General features: G+C 45.7%; 1 protein-coding gene across 1 annotated transcript in view; it reads right to left on the bottom strand.

Annotated features, from left to right (window-relative positions):
- The window catches only part of Sdk1 (sidekick cell adhesion molecule 1), an 881,670-nt gene that overhangs the window by 94,063 nt on the left and 763,479 nt on the right, over nt 1-24,128 (bottom strand). Inside the window, exons 24-28 of the mRNA XM_047533731.1 lie at nt 23,009-23,159; nt 22,212-22,449; nt 10,974-11,089; nt 9,343-9,532; nt 7,210-7,308 (exon numbers count right to left, since the gene is read on the bottom strand). Coding sequence (XP_047389687.1) covers nt 7,210-7,308; nt 9,343-9,532; nt 10,974-11,089; nt 22,212-22,449; nt 23,009-23,159 — 794 coding nt within the window. The remainder of the gene's footprint in view (nt 1-7,209; nt 7,309-9,342; nt 9,533-10,973; nt 11,090-22,211; nt 22,450-23,008; nt 23,160-24,128) is intronic.

Here is a 24,128-nt window from a genome sequence, read left to right as displayed (position 1 = left end):
GAGATGAGTGCTGTGCGTCTGTGGTCTACACCCTGTGCCCTTGCACACTGAAGGCTGGGGCAGGATCACCTGGCTGGTTTTGCCCAGGTGTGACTGAGCAAATTTCTCCCTCAGTGTGAGAAAGCCTGCGTCTACCTAAAACAGCAAGAGAAGCAAACTGACCTGGTGCTGCTGCTCTTCAGGCTCCTGACCACACCTGGCCCTGACACGCCTCTGACTGTGAATCATCCTGTGGCTTCCCGGGTTCCCTCCCACCTGCCAGTGCACCCCTGGCACCACCAGCCGGCGTTAGCTCCCTTTCTGTTACTTTGCATTTTGCAGAGTTGTGTGTGATTAAGTCTCCTCTCTAAAACCCAAATTGTCTTTCAATAAGAAGTTTGAATTAATGAGGTATTATTTATTTTTAGGACTGGGACATGATTACAGATGTGCTTTTGTCATAGTTTAATCCTCATTATTTTATCACATTTTATCTCTACTCAGATTATTCTGTTGCTAGAGGTACTAATCCTGCAATGAACTGAAGACTGTGTTCAAAGGCACATTTCGTGAATCACAGAATTGGGGGATTAAGTGGAAACTAGTCTCTCCTTGCCAAGCTAGACCCTCCTTCCCATTGAAAGTTTCACCCTAGCTCTCCATTCTTCCCAGGGTGACCTGTGACTTCAGATAATGGGGACAGGAGAGAAGGCTTTAGAGCTGTACCACAGGGGAAAGTATTTACAGACCTGTTCCCAGTGGTCACTGGCTCAGGTCTGTGGGGGTGGGAGGAGGACCTCTAAATGTCTGACCCAATCCTCAGAGCTCAGAGGCTCCATCAGTTAGAAGCAGAGTTGCAGGTTGTAGACACCAGGCATCTGGGGTTGGGTGACATGAATCTACAATAAGGTTACCTTACACTCAGAGACAACTGCTACTTGCTTGGATTTTTTTTTTTTTTATCATCATTCTGTGAATTTTTAAAAAAACTGATATTTTATTCTAAATATGGCTTTTTCATTCTGAGATTTATGTAAACCATATCAAAGGCATGCTTTTCCCTTCAGAAACATAAGTTTAAATGACTGTTTTGTATAGTTAACCCTCTGTATCTGTGGATCTGTATTCTTGGATTCAACCAGCTGAGGATCAAAATTTATTCAGGGAATAATCCCATCAGTACTAATCACATACAGACTTTCATTTCTTGTCATTATCTCCTAAATAATACAATCTGACCACTATTTACAAAGCATTCATACTGTATTAGGTATTATAAGTCATCTTGAGATGATTTAAGTACACAGAAAGACTATGCCATTTGACAGCAGGGACTTGAGAATTGGTGGAGTTTGGTATCTGTGGGGTCCCAGAACCAACCCCCCAGGGTTACAGAGGGGTGTCTGTATTGCCTTGAATGATTCTTCATCGCATGTTGCCAACAGCACTGGTAGGAAGGGGGTCTTTGCCACCCTTGCCTCTGACTTCTAGTTTCTGTCACTGGGGCACGGAGAGGATGACACTCACCTGGCACTGTCGTGGTAAAGACTCAGAAGGTAATGCATGTGAACTGCAAACACAATGCCATTTGTTCCTAATTGCAGCAAATCTGGGTTATTATTTTCCATCTCTGATCTGGGTTCCACACTGAGCCACTGGGAGAAATTCCTCAGCCTCTGGTTATATTTGCACTTTCCTATTATTTCCTCTTAAGTAAAGATGTTATCATTTTTAGTTCCCACATCGTGGTCTGTTAAACATAAAGATTAATACCTATATCTTACTCTGACACGTTTAAAAGATTCACTCACTGGACAATAGAAGAGTTTTTCCTGGGCATATGTGGCAAAAAAGGCAGCTGCATAATGGCCCTTGCATTTTTAGAGAAAATGATAGATGGTATTAGAGATAAGAGCGTTTACGTGGAAGAGGCTGGTTATGTAATTACGGCCAGAGCCAGATCAGAAACATTAGCACGCTGAATTTCAGCAAGGCGAGGTCAGGAGGCCGCAGCGTGTGTTAGGAAAGAATGAATCCACTGAATCAATAGGAGGGCCCGGCGTGGCCTGAGAGAAGCCTGTTGTTAAGGCTATGGGTGGATTATGATAATACAGGTATTCAAAGGAGCAAGGCCAAGCACGAGGAGCATCGATCCAAAATGAAGATTAAAAACAGAGTGAGAGGCCTGCCAGCATTTCTGAATACCCAAGAGGGGGAGGGAGCACTGTGCACTCAGGAAAAAAGGACAGGCAGTGAGCATGAGATGTTCCAGAACCACCCACCATGCGAGATATGAAGAGGAGACGCCAGGCAGGTAAGGTCACAGACAGCAAGCCCCGAGGGTCTCAGTTCCTTGAAGCCTGATGCCAGGGAGCCAGACTGTCATTTGGGGCTCCGTCCAGATATCTGGTGTGCTGCAAACCTTTTATGGGTGTTGTTGTCACCCAGCAAAGAAAAGGCATCAGTATGACTCGCCCTAACACTCAGATCCCCAGAGCAAGGTCATCAGCAGAGCATGGTGCTGCTGACCTCAGAGGCATGGGGAGGCAGTGACACCCCCACCAATATCCACGAAGAGGGCAGAGAACCTACAAGTAGCCGAGTGGCTGTAGGCAGCTGGTGGGCCTAGCAGACAGAGGCCAGTTGACTGTTGGTTTCAGTTTGCCCACTTGAAGCCGGGAGCACACAAATGCTACAGGGGTCCAAAGGAGGAGTTTGCAAATGTGCGTTATATTCACATGGGCTCCTAATTCTCAGCAGAGTTCTTGTGCACCCTTGGTAATAAGCTCAAGGTAAATGTTAGGCAGAAGGCCTTCTGACCCGGCAGCGAGGCAGAGTCTGGAGGGTTGGGTCAGGTGGGCTCATGGGTCTGAAGAGCATGTGCATCACGTCTATTGTAAGAGCATTTAAGGGCCCCTGTCTGGCAGGTGAGGAGGGATGGGCATACTTGGGAAGCTCTGCACATCCCCCCAAGGAAGGTCCTAAACGCTAAAAACTCTCCATAGTAAAATATTTACGCAAATAAGCAAGTGTTTTTCCCTCCAGGTGCTTGCTGGAGTTTCCTGCTGTTAATCTCTTTTGGAAATGCAAGAACATGTTTTGATATAGATTACAAAAGTGGGAGCTGCAGAGGTGTTTATACACTCAGGAGCGTGCACTGCAGAGCGGGAGCATTGATTCGTCTTCTGGACATAAAGTGAGTCATGCAAAGAGACAATTTCCTTCCTCCCCCACGAACCCCAACCTGAATCTCTGGAAATTGTTTTGCCAGCTTGCATCTACAATTTGGTGCACTGGCTGTAAGAACACACAGGTGAGGGGTTACTCAGACAACATCCATTACAGCCAGATGCCATTACAGCAAGAGAGGCTCAAATGGGGTGCACTACCTGATTTAGCATCTTTTATTCCACATTTGGGGTCCTCTTCTTACCTGGGCTTTGTTACTGTCAGTGACTTCCCAGGGATTCTGAATCAAAACCCAAACTTCCTAGCATACATCAAGGACATTCTATAACCCAATTGCTTTTCTAGGCTTTCTTCTTTCCCTTAGCATGAAGCCCCTGCTCCAGCAACCAGATAGAGAACAAGTCAATACAACATGTCATTGGTGTATACAAAGTAAATACCTGCATGGGGCCAAGCCTAGCATGACAGAGAGGGCTGTCAGCCAGCCCTGGGCCCAGGGGCCTTCAGCTAGGAGTGTTAAAACAGTAAATACGACGTGAGTACTAACATGGGTTGAACACTGACTATGTGGCAAGCATCGCTCTGAGCGCTCTACGTGCAACTCATTGATGCAATGATGGAGGCCTGAATGCCATGCCTCTCCGAGGAATAGGGAAACTGAGGCACAGAAATGCCAAGCACCTTGCCTGAGTTCACTCAAATAGTACACTGTAGGCTGAGGTCTGGACCCCTGCATCGCTGCCAAGTCTGAAACCTCATCCCCTTTCCCATCATGCCTTTCTGTAACCCAGCACTTAAAATACAGAGAGGAGCCCAGGCAGGCAGCCCTAGATGTCTGCCACACACCCTGGCAGGACATGGCTACTTCCTTCTTTGCTACTTAAATTTGCAATGATCAGCCCCATGCACTTGTGCAAGGACTGCTCTCAAGAGTATGGGGAGCAGTGGAGACCTCTGGGACAGGGAGCGGGGCATGTGCCTTCTAGATGTGGTCACCTGCCCTCAGCATGTGGTCAGCACACAGTCCTAACCAGAGAGGTCCTGCTCCTCGTGTCTGTCTGGAGTCATCAGACTGCAGGTTCTGAGTCTGGTGAATGTGAACTGTGAATTGCTGCCTAAATTTCATTTGATAGTGCTTTTATAATCAGAAAAACAAATGTTAAAGACACCCTGAAAAGTAAATGACAAGACATACAAGTGAGCCAAGAACCCCATCTGGACAGCAAGACTTAAGCTGTGCCCGGAGCAAGGTGCTCTGGGGAAAGGGAGAGGCACCTACCAGAGAGCCATGCACATGAGGGAGCAGTAGGGACTCCTAGGTAGAGAGGATGGGATGGTCTGAAGAAGACATGAAAGTCCCCACCAAAAGTCAGGTGAAAATTTCATCCCCATTGTGAGGTATTAAGGGGTGGAACCAGGTGGGACCTTCAAGAGGGGACGAGGGCCTGCTATTGTGAATGGGCAAATCCATCCAGGGAGTCTCAGATTCATGGGTTAATGGCTTCTCTGGAGAGTAAGTCTGTCACAGAAGCCAGTTTGGTATACGTTCACATGTGTCCCTGTCACTCTGCAATGCCCAGTACAGGTTCAGGTCTCTGCAGAGTCCCCACTAGTAAGAGGGGTCCTACTAGAGGTGGCTCCTCTACCTTGCACCTCCCAGACTCTAGAATCTGAAGAAACCTTTGTTCTGTGTAAAGCTGCTTTTAATATTGTATTTATTATTTTGTCATCTGTTGGACCAGAGGAAGCAGCAGATCCTTTCGGTCCCGTCTCACTGTCCTAACGGGACCCTCAGCTAGTGTTGAAATCTTGATATTTACTTTTCAGGGTGTCTTCAACATTTGTGTTTCTGATCATAAAAGCACTTTGAACTGGAGCTGATAAATCTTTATAAATGACTCAGTCCACAGTATTCAATTACAGCAACAGATAACAAACCTAGAGGCCATCTGCCATGCGTCTTACAGGAGGAGCAGAGCTCCCCAGGGAAGAGGGTCCTCCAGGCAAGGAATGGGTCAGCACCCTGGCTCAGAGCCCGTTCAGGTCAGAACTTCCCATGTTTGCAAGAAAGACCCTGTGTGGGACATTTAAAGTTGCAACATCAAGTAGACCACAGGTCGCCTGGTAAGAGAGCGCAGCTAAGATCCTAACTCAGAGTCCCCAACCTGCCATGCAGCCCTGCACCGGAGCGGATTCTGGCAGCACAGTCCCACTGTAGGGAATGCACAGAGGTGATCAGAGGATCAGGCATGGCTGGGAGGGTCGCTGGGGATGTGTCTTCCCAGACAACACAATGCTGCAGGCTCCTGGGACTGTAAGCAACAGATCAGAAGTCCACATTCTTCAGCTCTAAAAATCTCCCGTCTCAATGCAGCATGCTGGGACCACTGCTGGGTAATCCTGTGCGTCTGCTCTGCACCCATCTCCCTCACCCAGCTCTGGGCTTGTGGTGCAGGTCCCAGATGTGGCCTGCAGCCCTTCTCAGCAGGAGCAATCCTGAAATGTTCGCTTCAACAGGGTTCCTATGGTTGCTCCTCTGTGATGTGGGCAGCAAGGACCTGTGATTCCAAAGGTCCCCTAGTTAAGCAATGCTATTCTCATAGCAACACTTCTATCTGTAAGCTCAAGAACCCCACAAGGAAGGGTCACAATGAATACAGGCTGCTGCCTTCTTGCATGGGTGACGTTGGAGTATTCCAGGCCTGTCCTAATGAAGCAAGTACTCCATAAACATCAGCCTCTCAAGCCCTTTCTCTTGGTCACCTAGAAAACAAACCTGATCATGCCATTTCCCTGCCCCAAGTTGGTGGGTGGCTCCCCACTGCACTCAGTACAGGGTTATTAAAATCTAAAAATATTGAAGTGAAACATATTCTTCAAACCAAATCTTAGACACCCAAGGTCAAAATCAGATAAAAAGTAGTGACTTTTATCACTCAGGTATAAGTTCAGATTTCTAATTTCAGTCACCTAGAACACAAACTAACCTAATGCAGGGTCTCCCTGCATCAGGATTAGGTGACTGTCATATCTGTGTGCTGACCTGGGTCTGGCAGATATTCTGTGCTTCCACTCTTGCCTTTAAATGCCCCCTTTCAGTCTGCCACACTCTCCAGGGGAGAGCAGAGCACTCATCCCTGTCCCCAGCTGAGCCTGGCCCAGCCTTGGGTCTGTCTGCCAACAGATAGCATCTGTTCTGGGCCAGCAGACACTCCTTTCCCTTCTTCTAGGGCAACAGAGCCACTCATCCTCACGATCCAGCTCAAAAGTAGCCTTCTGTCCACCCACCCAGACCCCATCCACAAGGAGTGGCTTGCCAGGGATGGGGCATTCAATGAATCTCTCTCAGGTCATTTATCGTGTGGTATTGTCTCCTGTGTGGTCTCCCTGATGGGATGCGGCACCTAGAGGATGGGTAGGTTTTATTCACGCCTACTTCCCACTATGCAAGCAGTGTCTGGTACATAGAGTCCTTAGTGTGTCTCAGTGAGAAGGGTAAATAAAGGAATGGATGATATTTTAAAATATAATTTGCTGCCTTGGGGAAGTTAGGGAAAATTAAGGCCTTTCATCAAAGTTGCTTCTCTAAATGAAAAGTTAAAAGTGTGAACAAATTCCCTGGGACCTGAGGCTGGCACTTCACCTCCGTGGCTTCTCGTAAGGATCAGGTGCAGGCCTCACTGCAGACAAGCTGCTCCCGGGAGCTGGGGAGCAAGGCCAGGTCCACATTGTCTGTGAAAAAGTAGTTGCTTGTCCCCAAATACACATCACACAGCCAGAGTGGAAGCAGGGTGAATTACCAATGGCAATGCTGTGAGCCTTGAGCAAAGGGAGGAAATTCTGGGCTAAGGAAATGTTAAATTCATTCCACAAAAAACCCTTAGTGCACAGCTCAGGGACCAGTAGAGGGTCCATGATCACCCCAGTGCAGAAAATGCTGTGTTGCTACCAACATGGTTTGTCTTTACCCTTGTAACTATCTAAAAAAAAAATAGGAGAACGTAATCCAGTTGTCACTTCACTCTCTCCTGCCCCTCTTACCCAGAATCACGCCGTTGGGCTCCTCTGGGGGTTGCCACACGATCCGCACTGCGGTGAGCCTCACCTCCGGGAACACCAGCCGAACTGGAGGGCCTGGGGCTGAGAGAAGCACAGAGATATTGATGCACACAGGGTCCGGGGCAGCTGTGCGCTTCCCCCAGGACACTGCTCATGGTGGAACATGCTCAAGTGTTCAGTGAATGACCTTGGGAACCTATGTGGCTGTGTGGCTCCCTAACAATTTTGGGAAAACACCTCAGTCTGAATTCTCTCCATCTGCTTTCAAAGTTTTCCAAGTTTAGAAAGCACTGCTCATAAACTATTCTGGGAATGGTGCAAATGCAGCTAGTATACCGCAAAAATCAGGCCCTTAGTCACTAATAATTCTGCAGGGTGTGCAGCCAGTTGGAAGAAGATGGTACTAATCTGAGCTCAGAGTCCTTTACTGGGTTTGACATCTACAGAGTGGGCATGAGACAAGGCGTCCTCAAATCCCTTCCAACACTAAATGGAGGTTACAACTATTGATGAAGCAACATGTTGGCAATCAAAGCTTTTTCTTTTATGCATGCCACCCCTCTTCTGCCTTGTCCTAGAAAATTAAGAGTTGATGTGCACAAATGCATATAATAATTCTCTATGGTTCAGTGCACTGATAATTCAAAAAGCAGTTGTATATTGCGGAACCACTGAATAATAGGGTCATAACACTCATAAAATTTATTTGCTTAAATGAGTAGGCAAGTTAGTGTATGACCAGTATGGGAAATTATTGTTGGACTTAATCTTGGATTGATTCTGGGTAAGAGGCTGTGGGCACGTGATAATCAATACAGAAATAGAACGATGCGCACATCAGCCATGGTGGGCAGTTGAATTCTGCCTCAGGCTACTAAGCTAGGAACAGTATTTAAAATTTTGAATGGGTCTTCTGACACTTACATTTGGGCAAATAAACGTCTGAAGGAGACCATAAACTCACAAACTAGGACTAATTCACAAATATGCACTCTCTGACATCAGTCATGACATTGGCCTCCTCCAAGCTGAACATTTGGATTACATTGAAATGAGAGGAGGAAAGACATGTTTATATTAGGGCTTCAAGAGAAGAGGAAAAATCATCCCAAGATGAGCCAATGTGACCTTTAGGAAAAGCAAATGGCAAGGGACCGGGTGTTGAGGAGTTTCTAAAATGCCCCTCTACCCTCACTTGAGACACTTCGTACAGTCTGCAGTGAAACCATGTCCACTCTCCATTTCCATGTTGGATCCCACCCACCTGAGCCTGTGGGCTGGGGGAGGAGGAGGACATGCATGCAGCGCTCTGTTCTCTGCAGAAGCCAAGCCCTCTCTGGTCCTTCTGAGAACAAGGGAGGGACAGTCTCCACTCTGCAGGTGGAGTGTGTTTGGGGCTCATTAGTCACCTTGGTGGGATGCTTAAGCAAGCTGCACCTGTTTGACTTCTGTCAGATGACTCTGACCCCAAGGTGAGTGTTTTGGGGGAGATTGGTAATATTTCCCCTGACATCTTCATTACAGCCTCTTTAATAATGAAAATACAAAGGAGCTAACCTTTAAGTGTTTGACATCTGCAAAGTGGAAAAACATATTTACTGATGATTCAGACTTCCATAAAAACAAAACCAGCAAGATATGCTTGTTAGTCTGGAAACACAGGGGCCTGAGGACCCTGGGAGCCATCAAATGCACCTCTCTCTACATGGGAACTTATAATTACGTCTTATAATGCAAATGGTGAGACCTGGGCAGTCCCCTAAGCACTGGGACCCACTGGCCCAGAGTGGATTTTTAACTAGCTTTGTACAGGCACCATCAAGATGAACAGCTCACATTTTATAGCCGGGCCCACCCCTTGCCAGCACTGCCCACGGCAGAGTTATGACTGAAATTCTGCATAGCTTCATAATCAGGCTGTAAAACTCCACTCCAGGCTGAAATTGGCCATATAAATGCTCTCTGACTGAAAAACAATTTTGTTTTGTTTCCCTCAACTGAAAAAAAAAAAGTGGTTGGAAAATTATGTTAAAAACGATCACAATCCAAATTGTTTGGATTGGGAAAGCAAACCTGGAAGCAGCGAGGCCAGCCAGGGTGCCAGCCTGTACATACCATCATCTTTGGTGCGCTCGAGGATGAGGGGTGTGCTGGGGACCCCATTCCCTATGCGGGTGAAAGCCAGCACCTGGAGCTCGTACAGCACGAACTTGCGCAGGCCGGCCAGCAGAGCTGACCGCGTGTGGTTTCCTCGCACAGTGTGACTTCGGGGCTCAGGATCCAGGTCTTTGGCTCGGTACAGAATCTGAAGCATCAACACACAAGTGCGGGCAGTAAAAATCATGCTGTGTTGGGAAGGAGCCTCTGTGGGCCCAGGGGCAGACTTATAACCAGCCAACTGGGCGCAGCTGTGCTCAAGGAGTATGGATCTAAGTTCTGTACCCTGGCATTTGGGGAGGAAGATGGCGATGAAGTGACTCGACACCAGAAGGGTAGCTTGAGCTAACGCTCAGCCCACAGCTTGGCGACTTGGCTGCCTGGCCACAATTGTCAAGATCTGAAGCACTCAACTGCAGCCATGCCAGCCGTACCCACTAAAACAAGGACTCGATTATGAACACAGGCATTCTGCATCCTGCAAAAGGAGCCAATAGCTCCATGGAAACTGGTTCCTGCTCCAGAAGACTCTCTGTTCCCCACAAGAACCTGAGCCCTGGGTCACATCGCAGCCATCCTGAGATGGGCTCCTCCAGGGCCCTTCTTCTCCTATTTAGTTCCTACATCTTCCCTCCATGCTCATCCCCTCTCTATACTCTTCCCAGAGATCAGTGACTCAGAAGGCCATAAAAGACAAGCTTATCAGGGAAGAGTGTGAGAAGAGTACAGCAAGCATTTTTGTCTGGGACCCAAGAATGTGGTGTGCTGTTGAGGTCACCAGAACCCAAGACTGCCATGTATCAGGGCTTGGTCATGTATCAGCACATGGGACCAAAGGGAGCAATTAAAATACCCAGGGAAGAGGGGTGACATGTGAGAACAGGTAGGGGAAAAATAAAGAACAGGGATCTAAATTACAGAAAGGCAAAAAGGAGAACACTCACTATCTGTTGGAGCACATAGGGGGAAGTGTGGCCTTGCTGGCTGAGTCCAGAGACCCTCAACCCACTGCTCGGGAGAGCTGAGCTGGCGGGCAGAACCAGGAGACTGTGCTCATCACCCTCCAGTGGTAAATAGGAGGCTTTAAATGGTCCAGGTAGATGCAGGAACAGAACCTAGAGAAGCTGGGACAGGTCTGACTCTCTGGCTGGTGGCACTGCCTAGGACCATCCTGGGCCTTTATGATATTTACAAACAACATACATTTATCTGCACATAGCATTTAGCAAGCAAGGAGCACTTCAGGAAACAGTCCTTGCTTCTCACACCACCCCTGGGAAGCAGTCAGTATCATTCCCATTTTACAAGTGAGAAAATAGGTGTGGAGTTAAGAAACTGCCCAAGGTACCTCAGGCAGTGCCATGCAGAGCCACGGCCTGAGCTCCATGGACTTCCGGCTCCTTCTCAACTGACTGGGCATTCATAAGCAATCACACCAATGCTTCCTTCCCAGACTGCAATGGGCTCGCATAGGACAATTGATGGGAAAATCAGGAAAGGGGCAGTGTCTAAGGCTGCATGAAAAAATGAGTATGTTTGGCAGCAACCTCTCAGCAGCTCCATAAGGACAGCAAGGCCACTGTACATACCTTGTAACCCAGTATGAGCCCATTCTGGTCCTGTTCAGGGACAGATGCCCACGTCAGTAAAATCTGGGTGGAGCTGACGGCCTGGGCAGACACGTTTTCCGGGGCTGCTGAGGGAACTACAGAGAACAGGTTACATCAATTGGCATCAGAAGTCTAAAGGCGTCTACAAATAAAGGTCCAATTTTCACCCAAATCATCAAGTTGTCCTTGAAATAGTGATGTATTCTGAGCATTTTGTAGGGATCAGATTAAACCTGCAGGAGTATAACAGATATGTAAATCTCTAATGTTAGCAACAAATTCCATAAATCCTGGGTATTTAGAGCTCAATTTTATCCGAATCCACCCTGCAAGAAAATATGCTTGGTCTGTTCTCTGTAATAACTTGTGGAAACTTCAGGCTTTTATCTCAAATAGGAAATCCTCACTTTCAGACAGACACCAGCTCAGTGACATCTCTGAACAGGGCTGTCTGGGATGGTGGCAGGGGCCTGAGGGGTGACCTCACGATGTACACAAAGAGAAAGGGAGGGGAGGTTTGCCATGTACCTGTCTCTGTGCTAGGTGTCCTCAGATTTCTAACTGACGCTAGCCCCCAATGTGACCCAATGAGGCAGGTATCATTATCCTTTCTGCAAATGAGTGGACTAAGGCTCAAGGAACCTCATTTCCTTCTATTTAAATGGATGCTGTTTTTCACAAGGAGATACCTGTAGAGGCCCTTGTGCATGTAATTTTTCTACTTTTACAAAAGCTCTTTTCTCATTGTCTTGCTATGTGTGCCAGGATTCACATATAATGCGTATAAAGACAGCAGTGAAACTTTAAAAACAAGGACTTCATATTCTAGACAATCTCAGTGACTTCACTCATTTTCTAGAGGGCCCACTTACTCTTCAAAGGCCATTCAGAACAGAACACATGGATCTGGGCAAGTCCCCAAGCAAGTCAGAGGATGCACCTCTGATTTTATGACAGGCCATGAGCAAAGGGGGGGCTCTGAGCCTGGGCCTAAAGGTCACACTGTACCCCAGGGCCACTGTGGTTGAAAAGGAAGAAGCCACTTCAAGTTTTTCTGCATCTCATGGTGGGCAAGGCAGGCAGGCACCTGCCTGTCACTTGGTCTCTGAGGTCACTACTTGGTGCAGTCACCTTTCGAACTGGGAGGCTGTGAGGCTCCACGGGAAGAGAGAAGCTTAGGAGTGTGAGCAAACTTGGAGTGGACCTGAGGATGCTGCTCCAGCCCCTAGCCTCATAGCCCCACAGGGGAAATTGCTAAGTCCGGCACTTTCACTTAGCAGGTGCTTAGCTCTGGAGACAGTGACGTGGTGATGCTGTAACCCGGGTGTGGCGCGAGATGAACGAGAGCTGGGAGGGGTGGGTGTAGGTCCCGGAAGGTGGACAGACACCTGCCATCCTCCAGGGCCCAGACCGGGGGCACGCACCCAGGCTTTCCGACTCTCACTGCAAGGACTCTCACTCCTTTACTCAGGTGGCACGACCTCCTTGTGCAGAGGCTGTGAGGACCACTCCGCTACCCATTAACTTGCATACAGCCAGAGCCGGGGTCTGCACCATAATGCTGCTCTTGGACGTTTGATCACATGATAGTTTCATGCCAAGTGCTCCAGTCTTTGTTAGGAGTTGAATCATGTACCCTTCTGAATCCAGACTTTGGAGTCAGACCATAATTGGAAATAGGGCTGTTGCAGATGTAATCAGCTAAGGAGTGCCACCCTGGAGTAAGGCGGGCTGTAATCTAGCAGATTGATGTCCTGACAAAAAGGGGAATTTGCAGACATGCACACAGGGAGAGTGCCACAGGAAGGGACAGATCCCCACACAGGGACAACACCATCGCAAGATGGGTGAGGTGCTGCTGAGAGACTAGGACGGCCAGGGTCAGGAGAGGACCTGGGGGACAGCCTCCCCCACACCTTCAGCCGGGGTACAGTCCTGCTGACACCAGGACCTCAGGCTCTTGGCCCCCAGGATTCTGAGAGAAAACATTTCTGTTGTTTAAGTCACCCAGTTTGGGGTATTCTATTGTAACACTAATATAGTTTTCTAAAATATTTTTTAAGTTGTAGGAGGACATACCTACAACTAGATACCTCTATCTCTTTATTTTTATGCAGTACTAAGGATCAAACCCAGTGCCTCACATGTAGTAGGTAAGTGGCTCTACCACCAAGCTACCACCCCAGCCCCAGTTTTTAAGACAAAATGCCAGAATTCATAAATCTTGGATATTTGGCAAGCTTGATTGAGTTACTAGTTCGGCCAGCAATTTCTTCTTCTTTTTTTTCGGCACTGGGGATTTAACTGAGAAACACTTGACCACTGTGCTACATTCCCAGCCCCTTTATTTTTTCAAACTTGAGACAGGGTCTCACTAAGTTGCTGAGGCTGGCCTCGAACTTGGGATCCTCCTGTCTTAGCCTCTGGAATTGCTGGGATTATAGGCATGCACCACCATGCTTGGCTTCAGTCAATAATTTCTGTAGGCCCAGAGTAAGCCATGGCCTAATAATTCATTCTTCTCGGGAGATACTGATCATAGGATAAGAGGCCTCACCCCACCTGCAGAGATGTTCCCGGCGGGGTTGGAGCAGAAATCACAGAGGGAGTTCTGGAAGGGCCAAGAACTTGGCTGCATACCCTAAGAAGGACCATTTTATGAGTCCTGACAACTCTGGGGCAGCGTCTCTCCCCACCCTCCTGAGTACCTCTCCTTACTGCCCAGTCCTGAATCTGCTGCCAGAGCAGGTCAGTAAATGTGCCTACAAAATATGAAAGTCACTTGTTTACCTGCTAGGAAAAGCCACAGTGACCATCTCTATGCTTTGGAGGGATTTAATACTGGTCAGCTTAACCTAGTAGATAAGCTTTCCTTTCAAACATGTCAGTTGAGAGTCATGTATTCAACTGTTCAATCATTCAATTAAATAATGTCAATTTATAAGAGCAGATATGTGTCACAGAGAAGGAATATTTATAATTTTAAGTTTCACCAATTCTCAGAACAGGAAGGATGCTTGTCTCAGATGCCATCTCTTGTCCCAGCTGCCTTCCAGCTGTGGCTTCTGCATGGCTCCTGCATATTCCCCGAGCCTACAAGGGGCTCCCTCTGGGTGTCTCAAATGCTACTATGGCCTTAACCAGGATATGGTTTCCACATTTATTCATTTTATAAAAAAGAGTAACCAACAAAAATGAGTAACAAACTATGAACTAAAGGAGTCACTATCATCAAATGAAATGTAAACTCAAAGTAAATCTGCATTTACTTAAGATATGAACACCAAACATAATGTATGCTCACAAATTTAGTCTACATTCCTAAAACTCTGTCTCTTTTCTAAAAGAAGAGGGGCCATTGTAATAGCAACCCAGCTGATCCACCTCTTGGACCTGTGAGTCAATCTTTGAAACTGTAAGTGCCCAAGTCTCACTGCAGACCTACAAATAACTGCCAATTATCTATGATGTGATAGGTAATATATGCATCCATTTACTGGAGGACCATGCATGTCCCCAAAGAATGAGGTCAACCTGATGACTTAAGCCACTTGGGCTTTGTGCTTGGAATATGGCTGGGTTTCTCATAAAGGAGAGAGCTGGGTGGGGCTGTTAAAGAAGAGAAAATGGCAGAGTTCAAGAATAAAATTTTTGGCTAATTCAAATTCCACCCAGACAAAAAATCTGCCATTTTGTTACTAGGTATGTTTTTAGGATTTGAAAAAGAAAAATCTTACATCTATTTTGAAGTAGATTCAACATCTTTTCCAATCTTACATCTTAAATTTTGAAATGGTCTTAGAAATTTCCCTTTCATCAAAAACAAACCATTCAAAACGCTTATTTTCTTCTTCTCTACCTATTCTCTCCCCTCTCTAGGGTTTCTCACTGTGCAGTTCACTGATGCTCTTCATGTGGTCTCTTTTGATTTTTAAGGCCTCATTTATCCTTACAATATATCATAAGATGTCATGGAAGCAATTAGACTGCATTTGGGAACTATAAACTTCACTTAAATGTGGTTCAAGATGTTCTGTTCTGTGTTTCCAATCCCTTTTCAGTATTCTAGCTAACTGTGCCATTTTTAAGTTCCAAAGAACTATTGTTCTCATTGAGGTGAGTCTTGAACCTGGCTCAGCAGCTTTGCTGTCTTCTTTGGCCCTCTCTCCAATTCCTTACCATCCCATTGGTCTCACTGTTCAGCCTGTGACTTCCTCAACCTTGTCTCCCCTTGCCATGCTAAGCAGTGCCAGGCAGGATGGATCTCTCTGCTGAGGAGGGTGAGTGTTAGATGTCAGCAGGAGCAGGAAAGGTAAGAAGTCACAACTATTGCAATAGGGAGGGTCTTGCTGGTCAGAGGGAAGAGTCTTCCACATAAGCAGGCTCCAAAAGCTCCACACAGAGGTGGAAGAACTGAAGTCCTGCAACACCATGGCATTGGAGGGGCACCAGAGAGTCTCCCAGTGTGATTGGGGTGGGGACTGACATAGGGAATCAGCACTACCATAAAATGACTTGGCCTAAAAGGGGTCCCAAGGAGTCATTATTGCAGCATTGAAAACCTCTGAAATTGGAATCATCCACATCTTGACATGCATATCCATAATCTAATTATTCAACTTATGACGAAACCACTTGAAACAAAACTCTTTTCTTCCCAGAGAGATGTGTTGCACTGAAGTTTCTAATGGAATAAAATTTCGGTAAAAATCCAAAAGGTAATTTTCTGTAAGTTAAAAGAAGAAAAGACATGATGACGAAGAAAGAGAAGCTTCAGTTGCAGAAACATCAACTAGTGTACTACAAACACAACCACACTGCAGTCCATAGTTTATTCTGCATAGACTACATATGATTTCCCTCCAGGTGCACCTGAGAAAAAAAATAGACTAATGTTGGGAGAAAACCTAGTTCTTGGCTTGCAGCAGTTAATGTCTCAAGTGTGTAAACTTGCAGAGAGAAGCGTTTCACTCTGACCACCTAGGAATGTAAAAAAAGGCCCTAAGTTGACCTAGTGTTACCAAAGGAACCTGTATAGGAGCCTGGTGGTCTGAGGTATACATTTTATGTTTCTTGCCCAATCACAATGTGACACGGGGGAATCAGACACCAGGTTCCTATACAGGTTCCCTTGGTAACACTAGGTCAACTTGGGACAGTTGTTTACATTCCTAGGTGGTCAGAGCAGAATGCTCCTCTCTGCAAGTTTACACACTTGATACATTAACTGCTGTGAACCAAGAACTAGGATTTCTCCCAACAGACTAAGACAAAACCAACTCCAATATGCTTCTCTTGATACAAAATCTATTTCTCAATATTAAATGAAATGCAGTAGTCCCTATGAAAATAAACAACATTGCTTGAGAAAGACCCTTCAAGTTACTGTGAAAGAGAACCAAGATTGTTTGAAGAGAACAAAGTCAGAAGAAAAACATCAGGAATGAGCTTACATATACAGCATTAGGCTCTGCATTCTCTTGCCTACTAGTAAAAATAGATTTCAATGGCTGGAAAGGTTTGTATAAAAAATATAGACCCAATTCAGAAATTCTGCATTGGTTAACTTTGTTTTTAAAGAGTATTCTTTGAAAAGTTATCAAAGCAATGTTTCTATTGTATTTATTTTTATATAACATGTAGTTTGTTGTCTTCTGAATAAAATCACTAAGAATAGTTTAGCTGGGTATAAAACTTGAGTTTGACAGTTCTTTCCTTTCAGACCCTGCAACATAGTGATTCCATCTTTTTCTGTCCCCCATGGTCCTTGAGAAGTCATTACAACCAAGCTGTTACCATTACCTCTACAGATCATCTGTCTTTTACTCCCAATCGCCTTATGATTTTCTCTTTGGCTTTGGTTTTTGGAGTTGTATCACAAGCCATTTTGATGTGGATTTATTTTTACTTATTCTATTTAGGATCCATGCTTCTTCAGTCTGATGAAAATGTCTTTCATCAATTCTAGGATTTCTCAGCCTTTCTCTGCAGATATCCTCCTTATTTCCCTTTAGAGTCCTATTAGATGTGTATTAGATCCTCTCATTTTGGGTTTTGTCTTCACATCTCTGTTATATTTTTAATTTCTATGTCTTTGTGCTGTATTTTCAGTTACTGGCTCAAATCTAGCTTTCAATTTGGTAATTCTCTCTTTGGCAGTATCTAAACTGCTTTTTGCATCAATAATAGAATTTTATTTTCAGAGACTGTTCTATGTAGTTATTTCTAGGAAAAAAATCTGCTTTAAAAATTGTATCTAAATCTTTAAAGTTTTAATGATTTTCCTTAGTAATTTGAGACTTTAATGATTTTAAATGTACTTATTACACATTCTTTCAAACTAGTATGCATTTGAAAGCAATCAGTCCCTCTGTATTTTCTTTTTAAAAACTGTTCATATTTACCTGTAGCAGAGTGTTTCCTTGTGCATTTAATAATTGTCTCATTGAAAAAGGGCTAGGTTTTATTGGGAACAATTTGGCTGTGACAATATCTGTTCAGAGAGAAGTTGTGTTTGCTTTTGTTGGCTGTGCAGAAGGTCCAGTTTGGAACCAGTTTCTTTCTTTCTTTTCTTTTTTGTTGTGGGGGGTGGTATTTTCTTTTTGTTTCATTCTGTTTTGGAGAAGAGGACTATTCTCCACTATGGTTCAACATAGAGCTATTTCAGGATGGTGATGTTTCCCTGAGAATGCAAAGATATTACTGTAAATGAGGATAATCTTCAGTGCTTCTGTACATAGGCAAAATGCACAATCTATGAACTACACTTATACCATTTCATTTATACAAAATTAATTTTAAAAGGCTGACTTTTCTTTAAAAAACATTTGTATTGTGATGTAATTCACATATTCTAGAATTCACCTGGAGTGTACAATTCATGTTTTTAATATTCACAGAGTCGTGAAACCATTATCACAAGAAACTTCAGTTTTCATTATCCCCAGAAAGAGCCCTATACTCATTACCAATCATGCCCCATTTCCCAGGCCTTTCCCAGTCCTAGGCAACCAGAAATCTATTCTCTGGCTCTCTAGATTTGCCTGTATTAGACATTTCATATAAATGAAGTCATACAATTTGTGATTTCTTTGTGTCTGGCTTCTATCACTTAGCATAATATTTTCAAGGTTCATCTACCAGATTGTATTGTATCATGTACCAGAATTTCATTTCTTTTTATTGCTGAATTATCCTTTGTATGGATAAACCATATTTTATTTATCCATTTGTCGAATGATAGACATTTGGTTTTTCCTGCTTTATGGTCATTATAAAAAATGCTGCTCTGAACATTCCTGGTCAAATTTTTGTGTAGACATACCTTTTCAGTCTTCTTGGGTATATAGCTAGGAGTGGAGTTGTTGTGTAATATGGTAATATTATGTTTAATCTTTTGAGGAACACCAGCTGTTTTCTGAAGTCACTACCTCATTTTGTATTCTACCAGCAAAGTGTAAGGGTTCCAGTTTTCTAACACCTCACCAATACCTGCTATTGTCAATCTTTTAAAATAATTTTAACCATTGTAGTATATGAATGATATTTCATTATGCTTTGATTGCATTTCCTTGCTGGCTAATGGTGTTGAGCATCTTTTCATGTGCTTATTGGCCATTTGTCTATCTCCTGTGGAGAACTGTCTACCAGACATTTGCCCAGTTAATTGGATCATTTATCTTTTCATTGTGAAGTAAGAGATCTTTATATATTCTGGAAACAAATCTCTTGTCAGACATACAATTTGAAAATGTTTTCTTCCATTTTTTTTTCCATTTTGCGTACAGCAGTCTTTGAAGCAGTTTCATCATTCTGATGAAACCCAATTTACCCATTTTTTTTCTTTCATTGCTTATATTTTTGGTTTCTGGGACCAAATTCTACATTAATTTCTCCTCTGGGAGTTTCTGGGCCCCTCATAAGGTGTACATCTAGAGCCAGAACCTGAGTTAGGCACAGGACTTGGTCATTTTTCCCCATTCACAGTCTAGGCAGACACAAGTGAGCCTCTGGAGGGAGATACCTCAATATGGAAGAGCCTTGTCCTCACACAGGAGCTTGGGCCCCAACTCCCACTTCTGCGTGGGGCTCACCCTCCTGCTCCTGCCCCAACTCCTCATAATGGCGGGATGGATCCAGTCTACTGCATGGCTTGGTTTTCAGTTCCCTTTATGCTGCTGATAGATAACTGGAGATTTCACTATTTATCTTCTGAGCATACCATTAATTTTAAAATTCTAAAAATTTCTATTTTATACACAACTTTCCAGTTTGGTATAGCAAAAAGTTTTTTTCTTGTTGTTGTTGTTGTTTTTTAAATATATATTTTATTTCAGCCAGAGTGTGGTTCAGTGGCAGAGTACTTGCCTAGCAGACATGAGGCCCTGGGTTATACCCCCAGCAACACACACACACATACAAACACACACACACACACAGACACAATATATGCATTCATATATATATATATATATAATTATTTCTGTTACTGGATTTTGAACTATCCCTTAAAATTTCTCAAATGCTCTACTTTGTAATAAGCACTCAGTTGTTGAAGATAATACAGCTTTTTAAAAATCCACTTGCTCACAGTCACAAGCCAAGTTTCAGAGTGTCTCAATCTTTTCTAATATAATAAGACTTTTTAAATATAATAATAGTGTGAAGAAAGCCCAGACTTATGTTAGCAAGACCCTCTCTACCGGTCCTCTGGGAACATGCTGGTCACCACAACAGCAAGTCCTCAAAGGCTCCATTAGCTGGTTCACACGGCATGAGAAGAGAATTCCCATCTGACAATAATTCTGTCTCCCTGCTGCTCTTTTAAGTTCCTCCACCTGCCCTGACTGTCCTCTGGCCCCCCCAAAATGAGAAAGTCATGAACCTCATGAGAACTTTGGCTTGGAGTTTGTGACTGAAAGTGGACCAAAGTCAGGAAGCCCTATAAATCCAGTACACATCCAGATGACAGCAATGTCAGTTCAGATCTACATGGTGTCTGTCACTTAAGGAACCAGCAAAGGGGATGAGGAGAGATCCTTCATGGTGTCTCTCAGACCTTCCACAGCCCAACTTGCACAGGAAGTGGTGCCCACAGACACCCTGGACAGGCTGTGTTCCCACCCCTAGCCACCTGGAGGGCTGAGGACCAGATTTTGAGACATGAGACATGACCATCCACAAAGCCCAGAGGATTGGACACCTCATTACCAGCACACCTGCAGCTGTAACTGCACACATAGGGCCCTAGCTGGCACTGGGTAAACGAGCAGTAGAGGAAGCTGAGGGGTCTGTGGCCAGCAGGCTCAACAGACCTATTTTCCTTGTCGAAAGCTGGCCCCTCACCAGCCTCTCTGCACACCTTGCATCATTGTCCCTGGCCCCCAGTCCCTCCTCAGAGCTCAGGCAGGCCAGGGCTGGGGCCACAGCTCCTAGGCACCTGTCCCCTTCTGACCTGCTGCCCTCCCTGGCCTTGAGGAAGGCTGCCTCCGGAGCCATGCCAACGGGCCCCGTTGCAGCCATGTTCTCCACCCTCCTCTGCTGGTTTGTTAGACTCTTCTTGTTGTACTTGGCCTTCCTAACTTGCTCTTCTACATATTTTCCATCACAGTCATGCTGAATTCTAACTTCCTCCTAAGGCGGTTTTCAACATGTAAAAACTTCATTAATTAATTTTGCTATTTGAAACCACCCAGGGTGGCTCTCCTCCTACAGTGTTTTAGTGTGGAGACAAGAGCAGAGGGTTCTGGCTGAGGAGAGAAGGCCCTGGGTGGTGTCTTAGTGTGGAGACAGGAACAGAGGGTTCTGGCTGAGGAGAGAAGGCCCTGGTGGTATCTTAGTGTGGGGACAGGAACAGAGGGTTCTGACTGGGGGGAGGCGGCCCCAGGCATTTTCCAGCACTCCGGTGGAAACAGCTGCTGCAGGTACCCAGACTGTCCACTCTTCCTGTCCCTTCTCGGGTTCTAGGGTGACTCCCTGATGTGTCCTTGGGAGTCTTAAGGAAAGGAGACTCACTCTGGGCTCAGGGCACAGCAAGGCCTGTAACAGAGCTACAGTGGGAGAGGAAGTGCTTCCACGTCACACCGTCGGCGGAGAGAAGGCAAAGAGAAGGGTAGTAAGCAAAGTGGAGGAGGACTTCCTGGGAAGTGGGAGGGCCTTGGTCTCTACCTCTGACCCCTGAACTAGGTCACTGCCTCCGCCTGCCACATCTTCCCCTCATCTGTGTGGACAGAGGCTGGGTTTAAGAACGACTTCTCGCAGCCTTGGTCAGCCTAGAATCAGCAGCTGCTGGATGTGCCGAGTCCAAGCTAGAACATCCCGCACAGCTTGCTCCTCCCTTTCCAGGGCCACACCTCACCCATGCGACCTGGGTGGAGGCTAGTCCATGTCAGGTGTCTTTGAAGAGTGTGCTACACTCTTCCCTTTGTATTTCTAAAACTCAGATGAGGCTGAGAGGATCATCCAGATTTTGAGACATGAGACATGAGCCCAGAGGATTGGACACCTCATTACCAGCACCAAGTGGCAGGGACTACTCAGTGTTGACCAAAAACACTTGTTCTTTCCCCGCCCTCGGCAGTTAGCAGTACCCCATGACCAAGACTGATGGAGATGAGCAGAGCCAAGGGCTGTTTCTATGCAGGGTTTCAGAGGAGGCAGGCCGCTCTTTGCTCATTCTCCTCCCTCTGGGAGCTGGGAGCAGAGGGTGATTGGCCCCATAGGAGGGCAGAGCCTGAGTCCTTGAATCATCTCATGAAGAGAGCCATGCACCAAATAGGAACAACCACTCAGCCTGCAGTCACAGTGAGAAATCAGCTTCTAGCTCACCAAAGCAACTGGGCTTCAGGGTCTACTTGTTACTGTGGCTACACCTCAGAACATACTCTCTACATCCTTTCCCAAGAGGAGGGCCTGAACACCTTGTATGTTGACGATTCCCTATCAGATCTTCACATGCTCTCACTTTTTATCAGTATAGGGAAAATGATCCCTAACTTAAAAAATGACATTGTGAGTCCAGCCCCTCCTAGAATTCAACATCAACTTCAAAGGCGGGGCCTGAAGTTTCCCTTAGATTCCTGTTGGGACTGGCCTCACCTGGATGAGGAGCATGCCAACACAGACACGAGAGGGACCAACCAGAGAGGTGCCATTCACCTGGGACTTGGAGACTTCCTAGGTCCCACCTCTCTGGGGCTCGCAGCGCCCTCCTCTCACCTGACTCCCGAGTTCGTCCCCGCACCAGCTCACTCCAGGGCCCGGCCCCGATGGCGTTGAAGGCCTGCATCTGCAGCTCGTATTCCGTCCACTCCTCCAGCTCCTCGATGGTGAGCTCCCTCTCCAGCCGGTCGCTGACGACTTGGGCCAGTGCCGAAGTGGGGAGGTCAGAGCGCCAGTACTTAACCCTGTAGCCCACGGACTCAGGGTTCCCATTGTACTGGGAATCGGGCAGGGGCTGGCAATGAACGACAGTCTGTGACAAGCTGACACCTTAAAACCATTACTTTACAAGGTCTCAAAGGATGGGCCTGTTTTATGGGGCCAGTTGATGGAAAGCATTGGGGGAAGATTCTTAGTTTTTCCTAAAACTTTTCTTCTTTTAATTAAACGAAACCCTGTCAGTAACTTTGGTTGGACATCATTTCTTTTAATACATTTGATTTAATTTCATGGGGAAATGTTCTGATTAAACATCAGGCTGGCCCTCTTACAAATACTGAGTATTGGTTCCATGTTGACAGAGCTCAAAGACTTACAGGTGCAGCTCGGAGTGCCATCCGCATTCCTGCCCTGAGGGGCAGCCCAGCTCCACCCCGAGAGTGAGCAATGTAATGATTAAGGAGACACCCTAGGCGGGCTGAGATCCTGCACTAACTGTAAAGGATACTATCTTTTGGCTTAAGGATGGGATCAGCTCTGAGGACAAGGCCTGACTAAGGACTAGACTGAGCACCGGGTTGCAGGCCTGCCCCCGCCTCCACTGCCTGCAGCCTCCCTCCCCAGCTCCCACTCACCACCCAGCGCAGCCGCAGGCTGGTCTCGCTAGCAGTTCTGACGGTGATGCTGGTCGGAGCCACATCGGGTGGGGCCTGCAGGGTCTGGATGACCCGGGATGACTGACTGAAGGGACTTGGACCAACGATGTTCACTTGCCTCATTCGAAATCTGGAGGGAAAACAGGGATCAGTTATTCCACAGTAAAGTAATAAAATAAAACTGTCCTGGTTGCTCTCAGGGAGGCTCAGGGTATGTCCACCTGTCCAGAAAGGCCATTGCTCAGGGACACACTCTTCCTACCTGGTTTCATTAAAAATGCAAATCACCTATAGGGATCATTTCCTGAAAAGCCTCCAAAGACTGGTCTCTTGTGAGTCAAGGAAGTTAAATTTGAGTGATACAGCGAGATGGGTAGGGGACCAGAATCCAATCAGCTGCACTGGCTGATTCAAGTTTAGGGTAAGCTTGATGGTTAAGGTTCAAGTGACTACCAGACAGAACAGAGTGTTATAATGTTGCTATAATGTTATAATGACAGCAGTTTTGAAAGTCCAGTGTCATTTTAATGACCAAGGGTGCCCTGCACCCCACTGTGTTGTTTCAGGAGGACAGCGATGGCCCCAAATCCACACCCTGGCACCCTAACCCACAAGCTGTGAGCCTTTGGCAAATCAGGCCAAAGCTTCCTTATCTGCAAAGCCAGGTGGAGCAGGATGTCCTTTGAGGTTCACCTAAATGCTTTCAGACCTGTCTGTTCTTTATTTACATGTATAATTATTTGAACTGAATTTACATACAATGAAGTCCCTAATCTCTGACACATATGTTTATTACAGTGGCTCCCTAAATTTATGTGAATTGAAAATGGGGATACAGATCTATAATCACAGTTTCTGACCTTTGGAATAATTATAGAGCTTCAGCTAATTTCACACAGCAAGTCTTGAATCCCAGCAGCTCATTTTAAGCTAAAACGTTTGTCTCTAAAAACGAGTGTACTGTGTCTTGATTCATCTGCTGTACTTACGAGGGAGGTTAAAATGAATAGATGCTAAGATGTATCTCTCATTAGGTTTTTTCAAAATGCTAACTTTGGTATTGTACTGAAAAAAAAAAAAAAAAACAACGTTTTTCACA

This window comes from Sciurus carolinensis, chromosome 18, assembly GCF_902686445.1.
Source record: "Sciurus carolinensis chromosome 18, mSciCar1.2, whole genome shotgun sequence".
Lineage (NCBI taxonomy): Eukaryota > Metazoa > Chordata > Mammalia > Rodentia > Sciuridae > Sciurus > Sciurus carolinensis.
The sequence above is the reverse complement of the archived record's forward strand: the minus strand, read 5'-3'. Positions and strand labels throughout refer to the sequence as shown.